Here is a 22,118-nt window from a genome sequence, read left to right as displayed (position 1 = left end):
GGTGACTGGTTGGTTTCATGTTAATCACTTAGTCTGGTGACTGGTTGGTTTCATGTTAATCACTTAGTCTGGTGACTGGCTGGTTTTATAGGGACATTATTCACTTAGTCTGGTGACTGGTTGGTTTCATGTTAATCACTTAGTCTGGTGACTGGTTGGTTTCATGTTAATCACTTAGTCTGGTGACTGGTTGGTTTTATAGGGACATTAATCACTTAGTCTGGTGACTGGTTGGTTTCATGTTATTCACTCAGTCTGATGACTGGTTTTATAGGGACATTATTCACTTAGTCTGGTGACTGGTTGGTTTCATGTTATTCACTTAGTCTGGTGACTGGTGGTTTCATGTTAATCACGTAGTCTGGTGACTGGTTGGTTTTATAGGGACATTATTCACTTAGTCTGGTGACTGGTTGGTTTCATGTTAATCACTTAGTCTGGTGACTGGTTGGTTTCATGTTAATCACTTAGTATGGTGACTGGTTGGTTTTATAGGGACATTATTCACTTAGTCTGGTGACTGGTTGGTTTCATGTTAATCACTTAGTCTGGTGACTGGTTGGTTTCATGTTAATCACTTAGTCTGGTGACTGGTTGGTTTCATGTTAATCACTTAGTCTGGTGACTGGTTGGTTTCATGTTATTCACTTAGTCTGGTGACTGGTTGGTTTCATGTTATTCACTTAGTCTGGTGACTGGTTGGTTTCATGTTATTCACTTAGTCTGGTGACTGGTTGGTTTCATGTTAATCACTTAGTCTGGTGACTGGTTGGTTTTATAGGGACATTATTCACTTAGTCTGGTGACTGGTTGGTTTTATAGGGACATTATTCACTTAGTCTGGTGACTGGTTGGTTTCATGTTATTCACTTAGTCTGGTGACTGGTTGGTTTTATAGGGACATTAATCACTTAGTCTGGTGACTGGTTGGTTTCATGTTATTCACTTAGTCTGGTGACTGGTTGGTTTTATAGGGACATTATTCACTTAGTCTGGTGACTGGTTGGTTTCATGTTATTCACTTAGTCTGGTGACTGGTTGGTTTTATAGGGACATTATTCACTTAGTCTGGTGACTGGTTGGTTTCATGTTATTCACTTAGTCTGGTGACTGGTTGGTTTTACAGGGACATTATTCACTTAGTCTGGTGACTGGTTGGTTTTATAGGGACATTATTCACTTAGTCTGGTGACTGGTTGGTTTCATGTTATTCACTTAGTCTGGTGACTGGTTGGTTTCATGTTATTCACTTAGTCTGGTGACTGGTTGGTTTTATAGGGACATTATTCACTTAGTCTGGTGACTGGTTGGTTTCATGTTAATCACTTAGTCTGGTGACTGGTTGGTTTCATGTTAATCACTTAGTCTGGTGACTGGCTGGTTTTATAGGGACATTATTCACTTAGTCTGGTGACTGGTTGGTTTCATGTTAATCACTTAGTCTGGTGACTGGTTGGTTTCATGTTAATCACTTAGTCTGGTGACTGGTTGGTTTTATAGGGACATTAATCACTTAGTCTGGTGACTGGTTGGTTTCATGTTATTCACTCAGTCTGATGACTGGTTTTATAGGGACATTATTCACTTAGTCTGGTGACTGGTTGGTTTCATGTTATTCACTTAGTCTGGTGACTGGTGGTTTCATGTTAATCACGTAGTCTGGTGACTGGTTGGTTTTATAGGGACATTATTCACTTAGTCTGGTGACTGGTTGGTTTCATGTTAATCACTTAGTCTGGTGACTGGTTGGTTTCATGTTAATCACTTAGTATGGTGACTGGTTGGTTTTATAGGGACATTATTCACTTAGTCTGGTGACTGGTTGGTTTCATGTTAATCACTTAGTCTGGTGACTGGTTGGTTTCATGTTAATCACTTAGTCTGGTGACTGGTTGGTTTCATGTTAATCACTTAGTCTGGTGACTGGTTGGTTTCATGTTATTCACTTAGTCTGGTGACTGGTTGGTTTCATGTTATTCACTTAGTCTGGTGACTGGTTGGTTTCATGTTATTCACTTAGTCTGGTGACTGGTTGGTTTCATGTTAATCACTTAGTCTGGTGACTGGTTGGTTTTATAGGGACATTATTCACTTAGTCTGGTGACTGGTTGGTTTCATGTTATCCACTCAGTCTGGTGACTGGTTGGTTTTATAGGGACATTATTCACTTAGTCTGGTGACTGGTTGGTTTCATGTTATTCACTTAGTCTGGTGACTGGTTGGTTTTATAGGGACATTAATCACTTAGTCTGGTGACTGGTTGGTTTCATGTTATTCACTTAGTCTGGTGACTGGTTGGTTTTATAGGGACATTATTCACTTAGTCTGGTGACTGGTTGGTTTCATGTTATTCACTTAGTCTGGTGACTGGTTGGTTTTATAGGGACATTATTCACTTAGTCTGGTGACTGGTTGGTTTCATGTTATTCACTTAGTCTGGTGACTGGTTGGTTTTACAGGGACATTAAACACTTAGTCTGGTGACTGGTTGGTTTTATAGGGACATTATTCACTTAGTCTGGTGACTGGTTGGTTTCATGTTATTCACTTAGTCTGGTGACTGGTTGGTTTCATGTTATTCACTTAGTCTGGTGACTGGTTGGTTTTATAGGGACATTATTCACTTAGTCTGGTGACTGGTTGGTTTCATGTTATTCACTTAGTCTGGTGACTGGTTGGTTTCATGTTAATCACTTAGTCTGGTGACTGGTTGGTTTCATGTTAATCACTTAGTCTGGTGACTGGTTGGTTTCATGTTAATCACTTAGTCTGGTGACTGGCTGGTTTTATAGGGACATTATTCACTTAGTCTTGTGACTGGTTGGTTTCATGTTAATCACTTAGTCTGGTGACTGGTTGGTTTCATGTTAATCACTTAGTCTGGTGACTGGTTGGTTTCATGTTAATCACTTAGTCTGGTGACTGGCTGGTTTTATAGGGACATTATTCACTTAGTCTGGTGACTGGCTGGTTTCATGTTAATCACTTAGTCTGGTGACTGGTTGGTTTTATAGGGACATTATTCACTTAGTCTGGTGACTGGTTGGTTTCATGTTAATCACTTAGTCTGGTGACTGGTTGGTTTTATAGGGACATTATTCACTTAGTCTGGTGACTGGTTGGTTTTATAGGGACATTATTCACTTAGTCTGGTGACTGGTTGGTTTCATGTTAATCACTTAGTCAGGTGACTGGTTGGTTTTATAGGGACATTATTCACTTAGTCTGGTGACTGGTTGGTTTCATGTTATTCACTTAGTCTGGTGACTGGTTGGTTTTATAGGGACATTAATCACTTAGTCTGGTGACTGGTTGGTTTTATAGGGACATTATTCACTTAGTCTGGTGACTGGTTGGTTTTATAGGGACATTATTCACTTAGTCTGGTGACTGGTTGGTTTCATGTTAATCACTTAGTCTGGTGACTGGTTGGTTTTATAGGGACATTATTCACTTAGTCTGGTGACTGGTTGGTTTCATGTTATTCACTTAGTCTGGTGACTGGTTGGTTTTATAGGGACATTAATCACTTAGTCTGGTGACTGGTTGGTTTTATAGGGACATTATTCACTCAGTCTGGTGACTGGTTGGTTTTATAGGGACATTATTCACTTAGTCTGGTGACTGGTTGGTTTCATGTTATTCACTTAGTCTGGTGACTGGTTGGTTTTATAGGGACATTAATCACTTAGTCTGGTGACTGGTTGGTTTCATGTTAATCACTTAGTCTGGTGACTGGTTGGTTTCATGTTAATCACTTAGTCTGGTGACTGGTTGGTTTCATGTTAATCACTTAGTCTGGTGACTGGCTGGTTTTATAGGGACATTAATCACTTAGTCTGGTGACTGGCTGGTTTTATAGGGACATTATTCACTTAGTCTGGTGACTGGCTGGTTTTATAGGGACATTAATCACTTAGTCTGGTGACTGGTTGGTTTTATAGGGACATTATTCACTTAGTCTGGTGACTGGTTGGTTTCATGTTATTCACTTAGTCTGGTGACTGGTTGGTTTCATGTTATTCACTTAGTCTGGTGACTGGTTGGTTTCATGTTAATCACTTAGTCTGGTGACTGGTTGGTTTTATAAGGACATTATTCACTCAGTCTGGTGACTGGTTGGTTTCATGTTAATCACTTAGTCTGGTGACTGGTTGGTTTCATGTTATTCACTTAGTCTGGTGACTGGTTGGTTTCATGTTATTCACTTAGTCTGATGCCCATTTCTAAAATGATCTCTGATCTTAATCCTGACAATCCAATGGGAGACGACAACGCGTCACCAAACACCTCACCTGTACAGAGAGGTGTGGCCCGTTCCTCTGAGCATGTGGGACGACAACGCGTCAACCAAACACCTCACCTGTACCGAGAGGTGTGGCCCGTTCCTCTGAGCATGTGGGACGACAACGCGTCAACCAAACACCTCACCTGTGCCGAGAGGTGTTGCCCGTTCCTCTGAGCATGTGCGACGGCGTCGTGGACGACGGCATGAACTCCCAGCAGCACTTGCTCCAGGTCCTGAGATCCGTGCATGCGTGCCGACAGCCCCTCTAACGACCTCACGAATTCTCTCCAATGGGGGTCCACCTCAAATCAAAATCAACATTTTTTTTACAACCTTTTTAAAAAAAAAAACACACACTTTCCAAGTAAAACAAATCAAAATGAAACAAGGAGCAAGAAGATGAAGTAGATAACAAGCAGAGGGAACCTATAGAATAGTGGTGTTATTATCAGGTGTAAAACAACGCCAGGGTTACCTCAGCCATGCTAGCCAGACAGCCACGCATCACGTTGAGACAGTAGCCCATGCAGGGTTTAGACAGGGTGAGTCCGTGGCAGTGGGGACAGTACTGCATCCTGAGCAGAGCTCTACGACACTCCCTGCTGAACACCAGATGATCCGTGGTGTTGATCACCTCCACGCCGAGGTGCAACGCCTGTAACAGCACACGACCCCCGACCCCCGACCTCCCGATCTGATTGGCTAGGACTCCCGGAGCGGCGCCGAACGGGGACAAATCGCGGCGGGCGGAGCGGACGCACTCGGCGTAACCGGGGGTGACGCGGCTGAGGCTGGGGTTGATGAGGTGGTGGTAAACCAATGGGAAGAGAGCGTCGAAGAAGCGGCTGGTGATGTCATCAACGTTGAGTTCGGAGCCAAGGAGGAAGAGGCCGACGTCAGTGAACAACTCTCTCACCAGACCTGACGCCTCCCCAGCCATGTTGCGGTACGACGCCTGGAGGACCAGGTTGGTGTGGTTCTCTGATGCCTTTATCAGAGACTCAAAGCTTTCTACAAGAAGAGAGAGAGAGAGAAAGAGAGAGAGAGAGAGAGAGGGGGAGAGAGAGGGGAATGAAGGGAGAGAGAGAGATGGGGGAAAGAGAGAGATAGAGATGGTTAATACTAGAGGACCAGGTTGGTTCTCTGATGCCTTCATCAGATTCAAAGGTTTCTACAAGAGGGGTGGGGGGGTGAAGGGACTGAAAGGGTTTCTGGGTAGTCTCTCTTTCCCCCAGGCTGGGACGAGCTAGGACCTGACCAGTGGGTAGTCTCTCCTTCCCCCAGGCTGGGACGAGCTAGGACCTGACCAGTGGGTAGTCTCTCCTTCCACCAGGCTGGGACGAGCTAGGACCTGACCAGTGGGTAGTCTCTCCTTCCCCCAGGCTGGGACGAGCTAGGACCTGACCAGTGGGTAGTCTCTCCTTCCCCCAGGCTGGGACGAGCTAGGACCTGACCAGTGGGTAGTCTCTCCTTCCACCAGGGTCCAGGCTGGGACGAGCTAGGACCTGACCAGTGGGTAGTCTCTCCTTCCACCAGGGTCCAGGCTGGGACGAGCTAGGACCTGACCAGTGGGTAGTCTCTCCTTCTCCAGGCTGGGACGAGCTAGGACCTGACCAGTGGGTAGTCTCTCCTTCACCCAGGGTCCAGGCTTGGATGAGCTAGGACCTGACCAGTGGGTAGTCTCTCCTTCCCCCAGGGTCCAGGCTGGGACGAGCTAGGACCTGACCAGTGGGTAGTCTCTCCTTCCCCCAGGCTGGGACGAGCTAGGACCTGACCAGTGGGTAGTCTCTCCTTCCCCCAGGCTGGGACGAGCTAGGACCTGACCAGTGGGTAGTCTCTCCTTCCCCCAGGCTGGGATGAGCTAGGACCTGACCAGTGGGTAGTCTCTCCTTCCCCCAGGCTGGGACGAGCTAGGACCTGACCAGTGGGTAGTCTCTCCTTCCCCCAGGGTCCAGGCTGGGACGAGCTAGGACCTGACCAGTGGGTAGTCTCTCCTTCCCACAGGCTGGGACCTGACCAGTGGGTAGTCTCTCCTTCCCTCAGGCTGGGACGAGCTAGGACCTGACCAGTGGGTAGTCTCTCCTTCCCCCAGGCAGGGATGAGCTAGGACCTGACCAGTGGGTAGTCTCTCCTTCCGCCAGGGTCCAGGCTGGGACGAGCTAGGACCTGACCAGTGGGTAGTCTCTCCATCCCCCAGGCTGGGACGAGCTAGGACCTGACCAGTGGGTAGTCTCTCCTTCCCCCAGGCTGGGACGAGCTAGGACCTGACCAGTGGGTAGTCTCTCCTTCCCCCAGGCTGGGACGAGCTAGGACCTGACCAGTGGGTAGTCTCTCCTTCCCCCAGGCTGGGACGAGCTAGGACCTGACCAGGGGGTAGTCTCTCCATCCCCCAGGCTGGGACAAGCTGGGACCTGACCAGTGGGTAGTCTCTCCTTCCCTCAGGCTGGGACGAGCTAGGACCTGACCAGTGGGTAGTCTCTCCTTCCCCCAGGCTGGGACGAGCTAGGACCTGACCAGTGGGTAGTCTCTCCTTCCCCCAGGCTGGGACGAGCTAGGACCTGACCAGTGGGTAGTCTCTCCTTCCCCCAGGCTGGGACGAGCTAGGACCTGACCAGTGGGTAGTCTCTCCTTCCCTCAGGCTGGGACGAGCTAGGACCTGACCAGTGGGTAGTCTCTCCTTCCCCAGGCTGGGACGAGCTAGGACCTGACCAGTGGGTAGTCTCTCCTTCCCCCAGGCTGGGACGAGCTAGGACCTGACCAGTGGGTAGTCTCTCCTTCCCTCAGGCTGGGACGAGCTAGGACCTGACCAGTGGGTAGTCTCTCCTTCCCCCAGGCTGGGACGAGCTAGGACCTGACCAGTGGGTAGTCTCTCCTTCCCCCAGGGTCCAGGCTGGGACGAGCTAGGACCTGACCAGTGGGTAGTCTCTCCTTCCCCCAGGGTCCAGGCTGGGACGAGCTAGGACCTGACCAGTGGGTAGTCTCTCCTTCCCCCAGGGTCTAGTGACTGGGGAGGGGAGGGGAGGGGGAGGTTAGGGTTGATGTAGGAGTCTAGTGACTGGGGAGGGGAGGGGAGGGGGAGGTTAGGGTTGATGTAGGAGTCTAGTGACTGGGGAGGGAGGTTAGGGTTGATGTAGGAGTCTAGTGACTGGGGAGGGGAGGAGAGGGGAGGTTAGGGTTGATGTAGGAGTCTAGTGACTGGGGAGGGGAGGGGAGGTTAGGGTTGATGTAGGAGTCTAGTGACTGGGGAGGGGAGGGGAGGTTAGGGTTGATGTAGGAGTCTAGTGACTGGGGAGGGGAGGAGAGGGGAGGTTAGGGTTGATGTAGGAGTCTAGTGACTGGGGAGGGGAGGTTAGGGTTGATGTAGGAGTCTAGTGACTGGGGAGGGGAGAGGGGAGGTTAGGGTTGATGTAGGAGTCTAGTGACTGGGGAGGGAGGGGAAGGATAGGGTTGATGTAGGAGTCTAGTGACTGGGGAGGGGAGGGGAGGTTAGGGTTGATGTAGGAGTCTAGTGACTGGGGAGGGGAGGGGAGGTTAGGGTTGATGTAGGAGTCTAGTGACTGGGGAGGGAGGGGAGGTTAGGGTTGATGTAGGAGTCTAGTGACTGGGGAGCAGGAGGGGAGGTTAGGGTTGATGTAGGAGTCTAGTGACTGGGGAGGGGATGGGGAGGTTAGGGTTGATGTAGGAGTCTAGTGACTGGGAGGGAGGGGAGGGGAGGTGAGGTTAGGGTTGATGTAGGAGTCTAGTGACTGGGGAGGGGAGGTTAGGGTTGATGTAGGAGTCTAGTGACTGGGGAGGGAGGGAGGTCTTAGGGTTGATGTAGGAGTCTAGTGACTGGGGAGGGGAGGGGGGGGTTAGGGTTGATGTAGGAGTCTAGTGACTGGGGAGGGGAGGGAGGGGTTGATTAGGGTTGATGTAGGGGGGGAGTCTAGTGACTGGGGAGGGGAGGGAGGTTAGGGTTGATGTAGGAGTCTAGTGACTGGGGAGGGGAGGGGAGGTTAGGGTTGATGTAGGAGTCTAGTGACTGGGGAGGGAGGGGAGGTTAGGGTTGATGTAGGAGTCTAGTGACTGGGGAGGGAGGGGAGGTTAGGGTTGATGTAGGAGTCTAGTGACTGGGGAGGGGGGAGGTTAGGGTTGATGTAGGAGTCTAGTGACTGGGGAGGGAGGGGAGGTTAGGGTTGATGTAGGAGTCTAGTGACTGGGGAGGGGAGGGGAGGTTAGGGTTGATGTAGGAGTCTAGTGACTGGGGAGGGAGGGGAGGTTAGGGTTGATGTAGGAGTCTAGTGACTGGGGAGGGAGGGGGAGGTTAGGGTTGATGTAGGAGTCTAGTGACTGGGGAGGGAGGGGGGGGAGGTTAGGGTTGATGTAGGAGTCTAGTGACTGGGGAGGGAGGGGAGGTTAGGGTTGATGTAGGAGTCTAGTGACTGGGGAGGGGAGGGAGGTTAGGGTTGATGGGTTGATGTAGGAGTTAGGGTTGATGTGACTGGACTGGGGAGGGGAGGGGGAGGTTAGGGTTGATGTAGGAGTCTAGTGACTGGGGAGGTTAGGGTTGATGTAGGAGTCTAGTGACTGGGGAGGGGGGGAGGTTAGGGTTGATGTAGGAGTCTAGTGACTGGGGAGGGGAGGGGGAGGTTAGGGTTGATGTAGGAGTCTAGTGACTGGGAGGAGGTTAGGGTTAATGTAGGAGTCTAGTGACTGGGGAGGAGGGAGGTTAGGGTTGATGTAGGAGTCTAGTGACTGGGGAGGGGAGGGGAGGTTAGGGTTGATGTAGGAGTCTAGTGACTGGGGAGGGAGAGGGGAGGTTAGGGTTGATGTAGGAGTCTAGTGACTGGGGAGGGGAGGTTAGGGTTGATGTAGGAGTCTAGTGACTGGGGAGGGGAGGGGAGGTTAGGGTTGATGTAGGAGTCTAGTGACTGGGGAGGGGAGGGGAGGTTAGGGTTGATGTAGGAGTCTGGTGACTGGGGAGGGGAGGGGGAGGTTAGGGTTGATGTAGGAGTCTAGTGACTGGGGAGGGGGGGGAGGTTAGGGTTGATGTAGGAGTCTAGTGACTGGGGAGGGGAGGGGAGGTTAGGGTTAATGTAGGAGTCTAGTGACTGGGCAGGGAGGGGGAGGTTAGGGTTGATGTAGGAGTCTAGTGACTGGAGAGGGGAGGTTAGGGTTGATGTAGGAGTCTAGTGACTGGAGAGGGGAGGTTAGGGTTGATGTAGGAGTCTAGTGACTGGGGAGGGGAGGGAGGTTAGGGTTGATGTAGGAGTCTAGTGACTGGGGAGGGGAGGAGAGGGGAGGTTAGGGTTGATGTAGGAGTCTAGTGACTGGGGAGGGGAGGTTAGGGTTGATGTAGGAGTCTAGTGACTGGGGAGGGAAGGGAGGTTAGGGTTGATGTAGGAGTCTAGTGACTGGGGAGGGGAGGGGAGGTTAGGGTTGATGTAGGAGTCTAGTGACTGGGGAGGGGAGGGGAGGTTAGGGTTGATGTAGGAGTCTAGTGACTGGGGAGGGGAGGGGAGGTTAGGGTTGATGTAGCAGTCTAGTGACTAGGGAGGGGAGGGGAGGTTAGGGTTGATGTAGGAGTCTAGTGACTGGGGAGGGGAGGAGGTTAGGGTTGATGTAGGAGTCTAGTGACTGGGGAGGGGAGGGGAGGTTAGGGTTGATGTATGAGTCTAGTGACTGGGGAGGGAGGGGAGGTTAGGGTTGATGTAGGAGTCTAGTGACTGGGGAGGGGAGGGAGGTTAGGGTTGATGTAGGAGTCTAGTGACTGGGGAGGGAGGGGAGGTTAGGGTTGATGTAGGAGTCTAGTGACTGGGGAGGGGAGGGGAGGTTAGGGTTGATGTATGAGTCTAGTGACTGGGGAGGGGAGGGGAGGTTAGGGTTGATGTAGGAGTCTAGTGACTGGGGAGGGAGGGGAGGTTAGGGTTGATGTAGGAGTCTAGTGACTGGGGAGGGGAGGGGGAGGGTAGGGTTGATGTAGGAGTCTAGTGACTGGGGAGGGGGAGGGAGGTTAGGGTTGATGTAGGAGTCTTGTGACTGGGGAGGGGAGGGGAGGGGAGGTTAGGGTTGATGTAGGAGTCTAGTGACTGGGGAGGGAGGGGAGGTTAGGGTTGATGTATGAGTCTAGTGACTGGGGAGGGGAGGGGAGGTTAGGGTTGATGTAGGAGTCTAGTGACTGGGGAGGGGAGGGGAGGAGGAGGTTAGGGTTGATGTAGGAGTCTAGTGACTGGGGAGGGGAGGTTAGGGTTAATGTAGGAGTCTAGTGACTGGGGAGGGGGAGGTTAGGGTTGATGTAGGAGTCTAGTGACTGGGGAGGGAGGGGAGGTTAGGGTTGATGTAGGAGTCTAGTGACTGGGGAGGGGAGAGGGAGGTTAGGGTTGATGTAGGAGTCTAGTGACTGGGGAGGGGAGGTTAGGGTTGATGTAGGAGTCTAGTGACTGGGGAGGGGAGGGGAGGTTAGGGTTGATGTAGGAGTCTAGTGACTGGGGAGGGGAGGGGAGGTTAGGGTTGATGTAGGAGTCTGGTGACTGGGGAGGGGGGGGAGGTTAGGGTTGATGTAGGAGTCTAGTGACTGGGGAGGGAGGGGGAGGTTAGGGTTGATGTAGGAGTCTAGTGACTGGGGAGGGAGGAGGTTAGGGTTAATGTAGGAGTCTAGTGACTGGGCAGGGGAGGGGGAGGTTAGGGTTGATGTAGGAGTCTAGTGACTGGAGAGGGAGGTTAGGGTTGATGTAGGAGTCTAGTGACTGGAGAGGGGAGGTTAGGGTTGATGTAGGAGTCTAGTGACTGGGGAGGGAGGGGAGGTTAGGGTTGATGTAGGAGTCTAGTGACTGGGGAGGGAGGAGAGGGGAGGTTAGGGTTGATGTAGGAGTCTAGTGACTGGGGAGGGGAGGTTAGGGTTGATGTAGGAGTCTAGTGACTGGGGAGGGGAAGGGAGGTTAGGGTTGATGTAGGAGTCTAGTGACTGGGGAGGGGAGGGGAGGTTAGGGTTGATGTAGGAGTCTAGTGACTGGGGAGGGAGGGGAGGTTAGGGTTGATGTAGGAGTCTAGTGACTGGGGAGGGGAGGGGAGGTTAGGGTTGATGTAGCAGTCTAGTGACTAGGGAGGGAGGGGAGGTTAGGGTTGATGTAGGAGTCTAGTGACTGGGGAGGGGAGGGGAGGTTAGGGTTGATGTAGGAGTCTAGTGACTGGGGAGGGGGGAGGTTAGGGTTGATGTATGAGTCTAGTGACTGGGGAGGGGAGGGAGGTTAGGGTTGATGTAGGAGTCTAGTGACTGGGGAGGGGAGGGGAGGTTAGGGTTGATGTAGGAGTCTAGTGACTGGGGAGGGGAGGGGAGGGTAGGGTTGATGTAGGAGTCTAGTGACTGGGGAGGGGGAGGGAGGTTAGGGTTGATGTAGGAGTCTTGTGACTGGGGAGGGGGGGAGGGGAGGTTAGGGTTGATGTAGGAGTCTAGTGACTGGGGAGGGGAGGGGAGGTTAGGGTTGATGTATGAGTCTAGTGACTGGGGAGGGAGGGGAGGTTAGGGTTGATGTAGGAGTCTAGTGACTGGGGAGGGGAGGGAGGAGGAGGTTAGGGTTGATGTAGGAGTCTAGTGACTGGGGAGGGGAGGTTAGGGTTGATGTAGGAGTCTAGTGACTGGGGAGGGGAGGAGAGGGGAGGTTAGGGTTGATGTAGGAGTCTAGTGACTGGGGAGGGGAGGTTAGGGTTGATGTAGGAGTCTAGTGACTGGGGAGGGGAGGGGAGGGGAGGTTAGGGTTGATGTAGCAGTCTAGTGACTGGTGACTGGGGAGGGAGGTTAGGGTTGATGTAGGAGTCTAGTGACTGGGGAGGGGAGGTTAGGGTTGATGTAGGAGTCTAGTGACTGGGGAGGGGAGGAGAGGGAGGTTAGGGTTGATGTAGGAGTCTAGTGACTGGGGAGGGGAGGGGAGGTTAGGGTTGATGTAGGAGTCTAGTGACTGGGGAGGGAGGGGAGGTTAGGGTTGATGTAGGAGTCTAGTGACTGAGGAGGGAGGGAGGGGGAGGTTAGGGTTGATGTAGGAGTCTAGTGACTAGGGAGGGAGGTTAGGGTTGATGTAGGAGTCTAGTGACTGGGGAGGGGAGGTTAGGGTTGATGTAGGAGTCTAGTGACTGGGGAGGGAGGGGAGGTTAGGGTTGATGTAGGAGTCTAGTGACTGGGGAGGGGAGGGGAGGGGAGGTTAGGGTTGATGTAGGAGTCTAGTAACTGGGGAGGGAGGTTAGGGTTGATGTAGGAGTCTAGTGACTGGGGAGGGGAGGTTAGGGTTGATGTAGGAGTCTAGTGACTGGGGAGGGGAGGTTAGGGTTGATGTAGGAGTCTAGTGACTGGGGAGGGAGGGAGGTTAGGGTTGATGTAGGAGTCTAGTGACTGGGGAGGGGAGGGGAGGTTAGGGTTGATGTAGGAGTCTAGTGACTGGGGAGGGGGGGAGGTTAGGGTTGATGTAGGAGTCTAGTGACTGGGGAGGGGGGAGGTTAGGGTTGATGTAGGAGTCTAGTGACTGGGGAGGGGGAGGTTAGGGTTGATGTAGGAGTCTAGTGACTGGGGAGGGGAGGTTAGGGTTGATGTAGGAGTCTAGTGACTGGGGAGGGGAGGGAGGTTAGGGTTGATGTAGGAGTCTAGTGACTGGGGAGGGGGAGGTTAGGGTTGATGTAGGAGTCTAGTGACTGGGGAGGGGAGGGGAGGTTAGGGTTGATGTAGGAGTCTAGTGACTGGGGAGGGGAGGGGAGGTTAGGGTTGATGTAGGAGTCTAGTGACTGGGGAGGGGAGGGAGGTTAGGGTTGATGTAGGAGTCTAGTGACTGAGGAGGGAGGAGGAGGGGGAGGTTAGGGTTGATGTAGGAGTCTAGTGACTAGGGAGGGAGGTTAGGGTTGATGTAGGAGTCTAGTGACTGGGGAGGGGAGGTTAGGGTTGATGTAGGAGTCTAGTGACTGGGGAGGGGAGGGGAGGTTAGGGTTGATGTAGGAGTCTAGTGACTGGGGAGGGGAGGGGAGGGGGAGGTTAGGTTGATGTAGGAGTCTAGTAACTGGGGAGGGGAGGTTAGGGTTGATGGGGTCTAGTGACTGGGGAGGGAGGTTAGGGTTGATGTAGGAGTCTAGTGACTGGGGAGGGAGGTTAGGGTTGATGTAGGAGTCTAGTGACTGGGGAGGGGAGGGGAGGTTGATGTAGGAGTCTAGTGACTGGGGAGGGGAGGGAGGTTAGGGTTGATGTAGGAGTCTAGTGACTGGGGAGGGAGGAGGTTAGGGTTGATGTAGGAGTCTAGTGACTGGGGAGGGGGAGGTTAGGGTTGATGTAGGAGTCTAGTGACTGGGGAGGGGAGGTTAGGGTTGATGTAGGAGTCTAGTGACTGGGGAGGGAGGGGAGGTTAGGGTTGATGTAGGAGTCTAGTGACTGGGGAGGGGAGGGAGGTTAGGGTTGATGTAGGAGTCTAGTGACTGGGGAGGGGAGGTTAGGGTTGATGTAGGAGTCTAGTGACTGGGGAGGGGAGGGGAGGTTAGGGTTGATGTAGGAGTCTAGTGACTGGGGAGGGAGGGGAGGTTAGGGTTGATGTAGGAGTCTAGTGACTGGGGAGGGGAGGGAGGTTAGGGTTGATGTAGGAGTCTAGTGACTGGGGAGGGAGGGAGGTTAGGGTTGATGTAGGAGTCTAGTGACTGGGGAGGGGAGGAGGGGAGGTTAGGGTTGATGTAGGAGTCTAGTGACTGGGAGGGAGGTTAGGGTTGATGTAGGAGTCTAGTGACTGGGGAGGGGAGGAGGTTAGGGTTGATGTAGGAGTCTAGTGACTGGGGAGGAGGGGAGGTTAGGGTTGATGTAGGAGTCTAGTGACTGGGGAGGGGAGGGGGAGGGTAGGGTTGATGTAGGAGTCTAGTGACTGGGGAGGGGAGGGAGGTTAGGGTTGATGTAGTCTTGTGACTGGGGAGGGAGGGAGGGGGAGGTTAGGGTTGATGTAGGAGTCTAGTGACTGGGGAGGGAGGGGGAGGTTAGGGTTGATGTAGGAGTCTAGTGACTGGGGAGGGAGGGGAGGTTAGGGTTGATGTAGGAGTCTAGTGACTGGGGAGGGGAGGGGAGGAGGAGGTTAGGGTTGATGTAGGAGTCTAGTGACTGGGGAGGGAGGTTAGGGTTGATGTAGGAGTCTAGTGACTGGGGAGGGAGGAGAGGGAGGTTAGGGTTGATGTAGGAGTCTAGTGACTGGGGAGGGGAGGTTAGGGTTGATGTAGGAGTCTAGTGACTGGGGAGGGGAGGGGGGGGAGGTTAGGGTTGATGTAGCAGTCTAGTGACTGGTGACTGGGGAGGGGAGGTTAGGGTTGATGTAGGAGTCTAGTGACTGGGGAGGGAGGTTAGGGTTGATGTAGGAGTCTAGTGACTGGGGAGGGGAGGAGAGGGAGGTTAGGGTTGATGTAGGAGTCTAGTGACTGGGGAGGGAGGGGAGGTTAGGGTTGATGTAGGAGTCTAGTGACTGGGGAGGGGAGGGGAGGTTAGGGTTGATGTAGGAGTCTAGTGACTGAGGAGGGGAGGGGAGGTTAGGGTTGATGTAGGAGTCTAGTGACTAGGGAGGGGAGGTTAGGGTTGATGTAGGAGTCTAGTGACTGGGGAGGGGAGGGGGAGGTTAGGGTTGATGTAGGAGTCTAGTGACTGGGGAGGGGAGGGGAGGTTAGGGTTGATGTAGGAGTCTAGTAACTGGGGAGGGGAGGTTAGGGTTGATGTAGGAGTCTAGTGACTGGGGAGGGAGGTTAGGGTTGATGTAGGAGTCTAGTGACTGGGGAGGGGAGGTTAGGGTTGATGTAGGAGTCTAGTGACTGGGGAGGGGAGGGGAGGTTAGGGTTGATGTAGGAGTCTAGTGACTGGGGAGGGGAGGGGAGGTTAGGGTTGATGTAGGAGTCTAGTGACTGGGGAGGGGAGGGAGGTTAGGGTTGATGTAGGAGTCTAGTGACTGGGGAGGGGGAGGTTAGGGTTGATGTAGGAGTCTAGTGACTGGGGAGGGGAGGTTAGGGTTGATGTAGGAGTCTAGTGACTGGGGAGGGGGAGGTTAGGGTTGATGTAGGAGTCTAGTGACTGGGGAGGGGAGGGGAGGTTAGGGTTGATGTAGGAGTCTAGTGACTGGGGAGGGGAGGTTAGGGTTGATGTAGGAGTCTAGTGACTGGGGAGGGAGGGGAGGTTAGGGTTGATGTAGGAGTCTAGTGACTGGGGAGGGGAGGGGAGGTTAGGGTTGATGTAGGAGTCTAGTGACTGGGGAGGGGAGGGAGGTTAGGGTTGATGTAGGAGTCTAGTGACTGAGGAGGGGAGGGGAGGGGAGGTTAGGGTTGATGTAGGAGTCTAGTGACTAGGGAGGTTAGGGTTGATGTAGGAGTCTAGTGACTGGGGAGGGGAGGTTAGGGTTGATGTAGGAGTCTAGTGACTGGGGAGGGGAGGGGAGGGGAGGTTAGGGTTGATGTAGGAGTCTAGTAACTGGGGAGGGGAGGTTAGGGTTGATGTAGGAGTCTAGTAACTGGGGAGGGGAGGTTAGGGTTGATGTAGGAGTCTAGTGACTGGGGAGGGGAGGTTAGGGTTGATGTAGGAGTCTAGTGACTGGGGGAGGGGAGGTTAGGGTTGATGTAGGAGTCTAGTGACTGGGGAGGGGAGGGGAGGTTAGGGTTGATGTAGGAGTCTAGTGACTGGGGAGGGGAGGGGAGGTTAGGGTTGATGTAGGAGTCTAGTGACTGGGGAGGGAGGGGAGGTTAGGGTTGATGTAGGAGTCTAGTGACTGGGGAGGGGGAGGTTAGGGTTGATGTAGGAGTCTAGTGACTGGGGAGGGGAGGTTAGGGTTGATGTAGGAGTCTAGTGACTGGGGAGGGGGAGGTTAGGGTTGATGTAGGAGTCTAGTGACTGGGGAGGGGAGGGGAGGTTAGGGTTGATGTAGGAGTCTAGTGACTGGGGAGGGGGGAGGTTAGGGTTGATGTAGGAGTCTAGTGACTGGGGAGGGGAGGGGAGGTTAGGGTTGATGTAGGAGTCTAGTGACTGGGGAGGGGAGGGGAGGTTAGGGTTGATGTAGGAGTCTAGTGACTGGGGAGGAGAGGGGGGAGGTGCAGCCATACTTGGTTTAATGGTACCTTTACACAAAGAGAGAGAGAGAGAGAGAGAGAGTCAGGGTAAAGATAAACCTCCTCTGGGGTTTCCTCTCTGCTAAGTCATCTTGACAGATAAACCTCCTCTCCGTTTCCTCTCTGCTAAGTCATCTTGACAGATAAACCTCCTCTCTGTTTCATCTCTGCTAAGTCATCTTGACCGATAAACCTCCTCTCCATTTCCTCTCTGCTAAGTCATCTTGACAGATAAACCTCCTCTCCGTTTCATCTCTGCTAAGTCATCTTGACAGATAAACCTCCTCTCCGTTTCCTCTCTGCTAAGTCATCTTGACAGATAAACCTCCTCTCCGTTTCCTCTCTGCTAAGTCATCTTGACAGATAAACCTCCTCTCCGTTTCCTCTCTGCTAAGTCATCTTGACAGATAAACCTCCTCTCCGTTTCCTCTCTGCTAAGTCATCTTGACAGATAAGAGCGAGAGATGGGGAGAGAGCAGCACCATGATGTAGGGACCAGCCAACCAGGAAAGCCCTGTGATGGAGTCATCTTGACAGATAAGAGCGAGCACGGGGAGAGATGGGGAAAGAGCAGCACCAGTATGTAGGGACCAGCCACAACCAGGAAAGCCCCGTGATGGAGTCAACCATATGCTGGAGAGAGAGAGAGAGCAGCACCATGATGTAGGGACCAGTCAACCAGGAAAGCCCTGTGATGGAGTCAACCATCTGCTGGAGACAGAGAGAGAGAGCAGCACCATGATGTAGGGACCCGCCAACCAGGAAAGCCCTGTGATGGAGTCAACCATCTGCTGGAGAGAGAGAGAGAGAGAGCAGCACCATGATGTAGGGACCAGCCAACCAGGAAAGCCCTGTGATGGAGTCAACCATCTGCTGGAGAGAGAGAGAGAGAGCAGCACCATGATGTAGGGACCAGCCAACCAGGAAAGCCCTGTGATGGAGTCAACCATCTGCTGGAGAGAGAGAGAGAGAGCAGCACCATGATGTAGGGACCCGCCAACCAGGAAAGCCCCGTGATGGAGTCAACCATCTGCTGGAGAGAGAGAGAGAGAGCAGCACCATGATGTAGGGACCAGTCAACCAGGAAAGCCCTGTGATGGAGTCAACCATCTGCTGGAGACAGAGAGAGAGAGCAGCACCATGATGTAGGGACCCGCCAACCAGGAAAGCCCTGTGATGGAGTCAACCATCTGCTGGAGAGAGAGAGAGAGCAGCACCATGATGTAGGGACCAGCCAACCAGGAAAGCCCTGTGATGGAGTCAACCATCTGCTGGAGAGAGAGAGAGAGAGCAGCACCATGATGTAGGGACCCGCCAACCAGGAAAGCCCTGTGATGGAGTCAACCATCTGCTGGAGAGAGAGAGAGAGCAGCACCATGATGTAGGGACCCGCCAACCAGGAAAGCCCTGTGATGGAGTCAACCATCTGCTGGAGAGAGAGAGAGAGAGAGCAGCACCATGATGTAGGGACCAGCCAACCAGGAAAGCCCTGTGATGGAGTCAACCATCTGCTGGAGAGAGAGAGAGAGAGCAGCACCATGATGTAGGGACCAGCCAACCAGGAAAGCCCTGTGATGGAGTCAACCATCTGCTGGAGAGAGAGAGCAGCACCATGATGTAGGGACCAGCCAACCAGGAAAGCCCTGTGATGGAGTCAACCATCTGCTGGAGAGAGAGAGAGAGCAGCACCACGATGTAGGGACCATCGTTGAGTGTTGACGGGTGTGTGTGTGTGCGCACGCGCGTGCACTGTTCAATTATCTCTTCCTGAAACCATTTTAAATCATCTTTGATATAATTGTAAACGTTATATTCAGGATGTTTATAAAGCGTTAGTTACGTCCCTGAGGTTTTATGGGTATTTTCCGTTTGCCGCGGCAGGAAGAAAAATATGATATTCTGTAAATAATCCCCCATGTGTTCCTGCCTCCTATTGGACAATACTACATCTGTTCTGATAGGACACTTCAAGTCTGTAGAGAGACCAAGTGTTCACTTAGCTGGTCAGAAAACAAAAACCTTTAAATAAGGCATGTTCTCTGAACATGTATTATCAAACTAACCCAGAGTCTTAACCCAGAGTCCAAACCCAGAGTCCTAACCCAGAGTCCTAACCCAAATCCAGAGTCCTAACCCAAATCCAGAGTCCTAACCCAGAGTCCAAACCCAGAGTCCTAACCCAGAGTCCTAACCCAGAGTCCTAACCCAAATCCAGAGTCCTAACCCAGAGTCCTAACCCAGAGTCCTAACCCAGAGTCCTGACCCAGAGTCCTGACCCAGAGTCCTGACCCAGAGTCCTAACCCAGAGTCCTAACCCAGAGTCCTAACCCAGCATTCACGTGAAACTGAAAGCGCGAACCACTGCTTTTAATCAGGGCAAGGTGTCTGGTAACATGTCCGAATATAAACAATGCAGCTATTCCCTCCGCAAGGCTATTAAACAAGCTAAGCGTCAGTACAGAGACAAAGTGGAATCTCAATTCAATGGCTCAGACACAAGAGGCATGTGGCAGGGTCTACAGTCAATCACGGACTACAAGAAGAAACCCAGCCCAGTCACGGACCAGGATGTCTTGCTCCCAGGCAGACTAAATAACTTTTTTGCCCGCTTTGAGGACAATACAGTGCCACTGACACGGCCTGCAACGAAAACATGCGGTCTCTCCTTCACTGCAGCCGAGGTGAGTAAGACATTTAAACGTGTTAACCCTCGCAAGGCTGCAGGCCCAGACGGCATCCCCAGCCGCGCCTCAGAGCATGCGCAGACCAGCTGGCCGGTGTGTTTACGGACATATTCAATCAATCCCTATACCAGTCTGCTGTTCCCACATGCTTCAAGAGGGCCACCATTGTTCCTGTTCCCAAGAAAGCTAAGGTAACTGAGCTAAACGACTACCGCCCGTAGCACTCACTTCCGTCATCATGAAGTGCTTTGAGAGACTAGTCAAGGACCATATCACCTCCACCCTACCTGACACCCTAGACCCACTCCAATTTGCTTACCGCCCAAATAGGTCCACAGACGATGCAATCTCAACCACACTGCACACTGCCCTAACCCACCTGGACAAGAGGAATACCTATGTGAGAATGCTGTTCATCGACTACAGCTCGGCATTCAACACCATAGTACCCTCCAAGCTCGTCATCAAGCTCGAGACCCTGGGTCTCGACCCCGCCCTGTGCAACTGGGTACTGACTTCCTGACGGGCCGCCCCCAGGTGGTGAGGGTAGGCAACAACATCTCCTCCCCGCTGATCCTCAACACGGGGCCCCACAAGGGTGCGTTCTGAGCCCTCTCCTGTACTCCCTGTTCACCCACGACTGCGTGGCCATGCACGCCTCCAACTCAATCATCAAGTTTGCGGACGACACAACAGTGGTAGGCTTGATTACCAACAACGACGAAACGGCCTACAGGGAGGAGGTGAGGGCCCTCGGAGTGTGGTGTCAGGAAAATAACCTCACACTCAACGTCAACAAAACTAAGGAGATGATTGTGGACTTCAGGAAACAGCAGAGGGAACACCCCCCTATCCACATCGATGGATCAGTAGTGGAGAGGGTAGCAAGTTTTAAGTTCCTCGGCATACACATCACAGACAAACTGAATTGGTCCACTCACACTGACAGCGTCGTGAAGAAGGCGCAGCAGCGCCTCTTCAACCTCAGGAGGCTGAAGAAATTCGGCTTGTCACCAAAAGCACTCACAAACTTCTACAGATGCACAATCGAGAGCATCCTGGCGGGCTGTATCACCGCCTGGTACGGCAACTGCTCCGCCCTCAACCGTAAGGCTCTCCAGAGGGTAGTGAGGTCTGCACAACGCATCACCGGGGGAAAACTACCTGCCCTCCAGGACACCTACACCACCCGATGTTACAGGAAGGCCATAAAGATCATCAAGGACATCAACCACCCGAACCACTGCCTGTTCACCCCGCTATCATCCAGAAGGCGAGGTCAGTACAGGTGCATCAAAGCTGGGACCGAGAGACTGAAAACAGCTTCTATCTCAAGGCCATCAGACTGTTAAACAGCCACCACTAACACTGAGTGGCTGCTGCCAACACACTGTCATTGACACTGACCCAACTCCAGCCACTTTAATAATGGGAATTGATGGGAAATGATGTAAATATATCACTAGCCACTTTAAACAATGCTACCTTATATAATGTTACTTACCCTACATTATTCATCTCATATGCATATGTATATACTGTACTCTAGATCATCGACTGCATTCTTATGTCACTAGCCACTTTAACTATGCCACTTTGTTTACTTTGTCTACATACTCATCTCATATGTATATACTGTACTCGATACCATCTACTGTATGCTGCTCTGTACCATCACTCATTCATATATCCTTATGTACATATTCCTTATCCCCTTACACTGTGTATAAGACAGTAGTTTTGGAATTGTTAGTTAGATTACTTGTTGGTTATCACTGCATTGTCGGAACTAGAAGCACAAGCATTTCGCTACACTCGCATTAACATCTGCTAACCATGTGTATGTGACAAATACATTTGATTTGATTTGATTTGAACCCAGAGTCCTGACCCAGAGTCCTGACCCAGAGTCCTGACCCAGAGTCCTGACCCAGAGTCCTGACCCAGAGTCCTAACCCAGAGTCCTGACCCAGAGTCCTAACCCAGAGTCCTGACCCAGAGTCCTAACCCAGAGTCCTAACCCAAATCCAGAGTCCTAACCCAGAGTCCTAACCCAGAGTCACCTCCCCTTAAACTAACCCAGAGTCCCCTCCCCCTAAACTAACCCTAACCCAGAGTCCCCTCCTCCTAACCTAACCTTAACCCAGAGTCCCATCCCCCTAAACTAACCCAGTCCCATCCTCCTAAACTAACCCTAACCCAAAGTCCTCTCCCCCAAACTAGCCCTAACCCAGAGTCCCTTCCCCCTAAACTGACTGTAACACAGAGTCCCCTCCCACCAAACTAACCCGAACCCAGAGACCCCTCCTACTAAACTAACCCTAACCCAGAGTCCCCTCCCACTAAACAAACCCTAACCCAGAGTCCCCTCCCCCTAAACTAACCCAATACGGACTTTCAGCTCCCTCCAAAGATTTACTATTGGGTTCAGGTCTGGAGAATGGCTAAGCCACTCCAGGACCTTGAGATGCTTCTTACGGAGCCACTCCTTAGTTGCCCTGGCTGTGTGTTTCGGGTCGTTGTCATGCTGGAAGACCCAGCCATGACCCATCTTCAATGCTCTTACTGAGGGAAGGAGGTTGTTGGCCAAGATCTCGCGATACATGGCCCCATCCATCCTCCCCTCAATACGGTGCAGTCGTCCTGTCCCCTTTGCAGAAAAGCATCCCCATAGAATGATGTTTCCACCTCCATGCTTCACGGTTGGGATGGTGTTCTTTGGGTTGTACTCAACCTTCTTCTTCCTCCAAACACGGCGAGTGGAGTTTAGACCAAAAAGCTCTATTGTTGTCTCATCAGACCACATGACCTTCTTCCATTCCTCCTCTGGATCATCCAGATGGTCATTGGAAAGCTTCAGACAGGCCTGGACATGCGCTGGCTTGAGCAGAGGGACCTTGGCTTGAGCAGGGGGACCTTGGCTTGAGCAGGGGGACCTTGGCTTGAGCAGGGGGACCTTGGCTTGAGCAGGGGGACCTTGGCTTGAGCAGGGGGACCTTGGCTTGAGCAGGGGGACCTTGGCTTGAGCAGGGGGACCTTGGCTTGAGCAGAGGGACCTTGGCTTGAGCAGAGGGACCTTG

At 52.3% G+C, this 22,118-nt stretch overlaps 1 protein-coding gene across 1 annotated transcript in view; it reads right to left on the bottom strand.

The window, feature by feature from the left end:
* The window catches only part of LOC115120627 (glypican-3), a 136,338-nt gene that overhangs the window by 31,920 nt on the left and 82,300 nt on the right, over positions 1 to 22,118 (bottom strand). Inside the window, exons 3-4 of the mRNA XM_065016882.1 lie at positions 4,764 to 5,299; positions 4,432 to 4,590 (exon numbers count right to left, since the gene is read on the bottom strand). Coding sequence (XP_064872954.1) covers positions 4,432 to 4,590; positions 4,764 to 5,299 — 695 coding nt within the window. The remainder of the gene's footprint in view (positions 1 to 4,431; positions 4,591 to 4,763; positions 5,300 to 22,118) is intronic.

This window comes from Oncorhynchus nerka, unplaced genomic scaffold (genome assembly GCF_034236695.1).
Source record: "Oncorhynchus nerka isolate Pitt River unplaced genomic scaffold, Oner_Uvic_2.0 unplaced_scaffold_801, whole genome shotgun sequence".
Lineage (NCBI taxonomy): Eukaryota > Metazoa > Chordata > Actinopteri > Salmoniformes > Salmonidae > Oncorhynchus > Oncorhynchus nerka.
The sequence above is the reverse complement of the archived record's forward strand: the minus strand, read 5'-3'. Positions and strand labels throughout refer to the sequence as shown.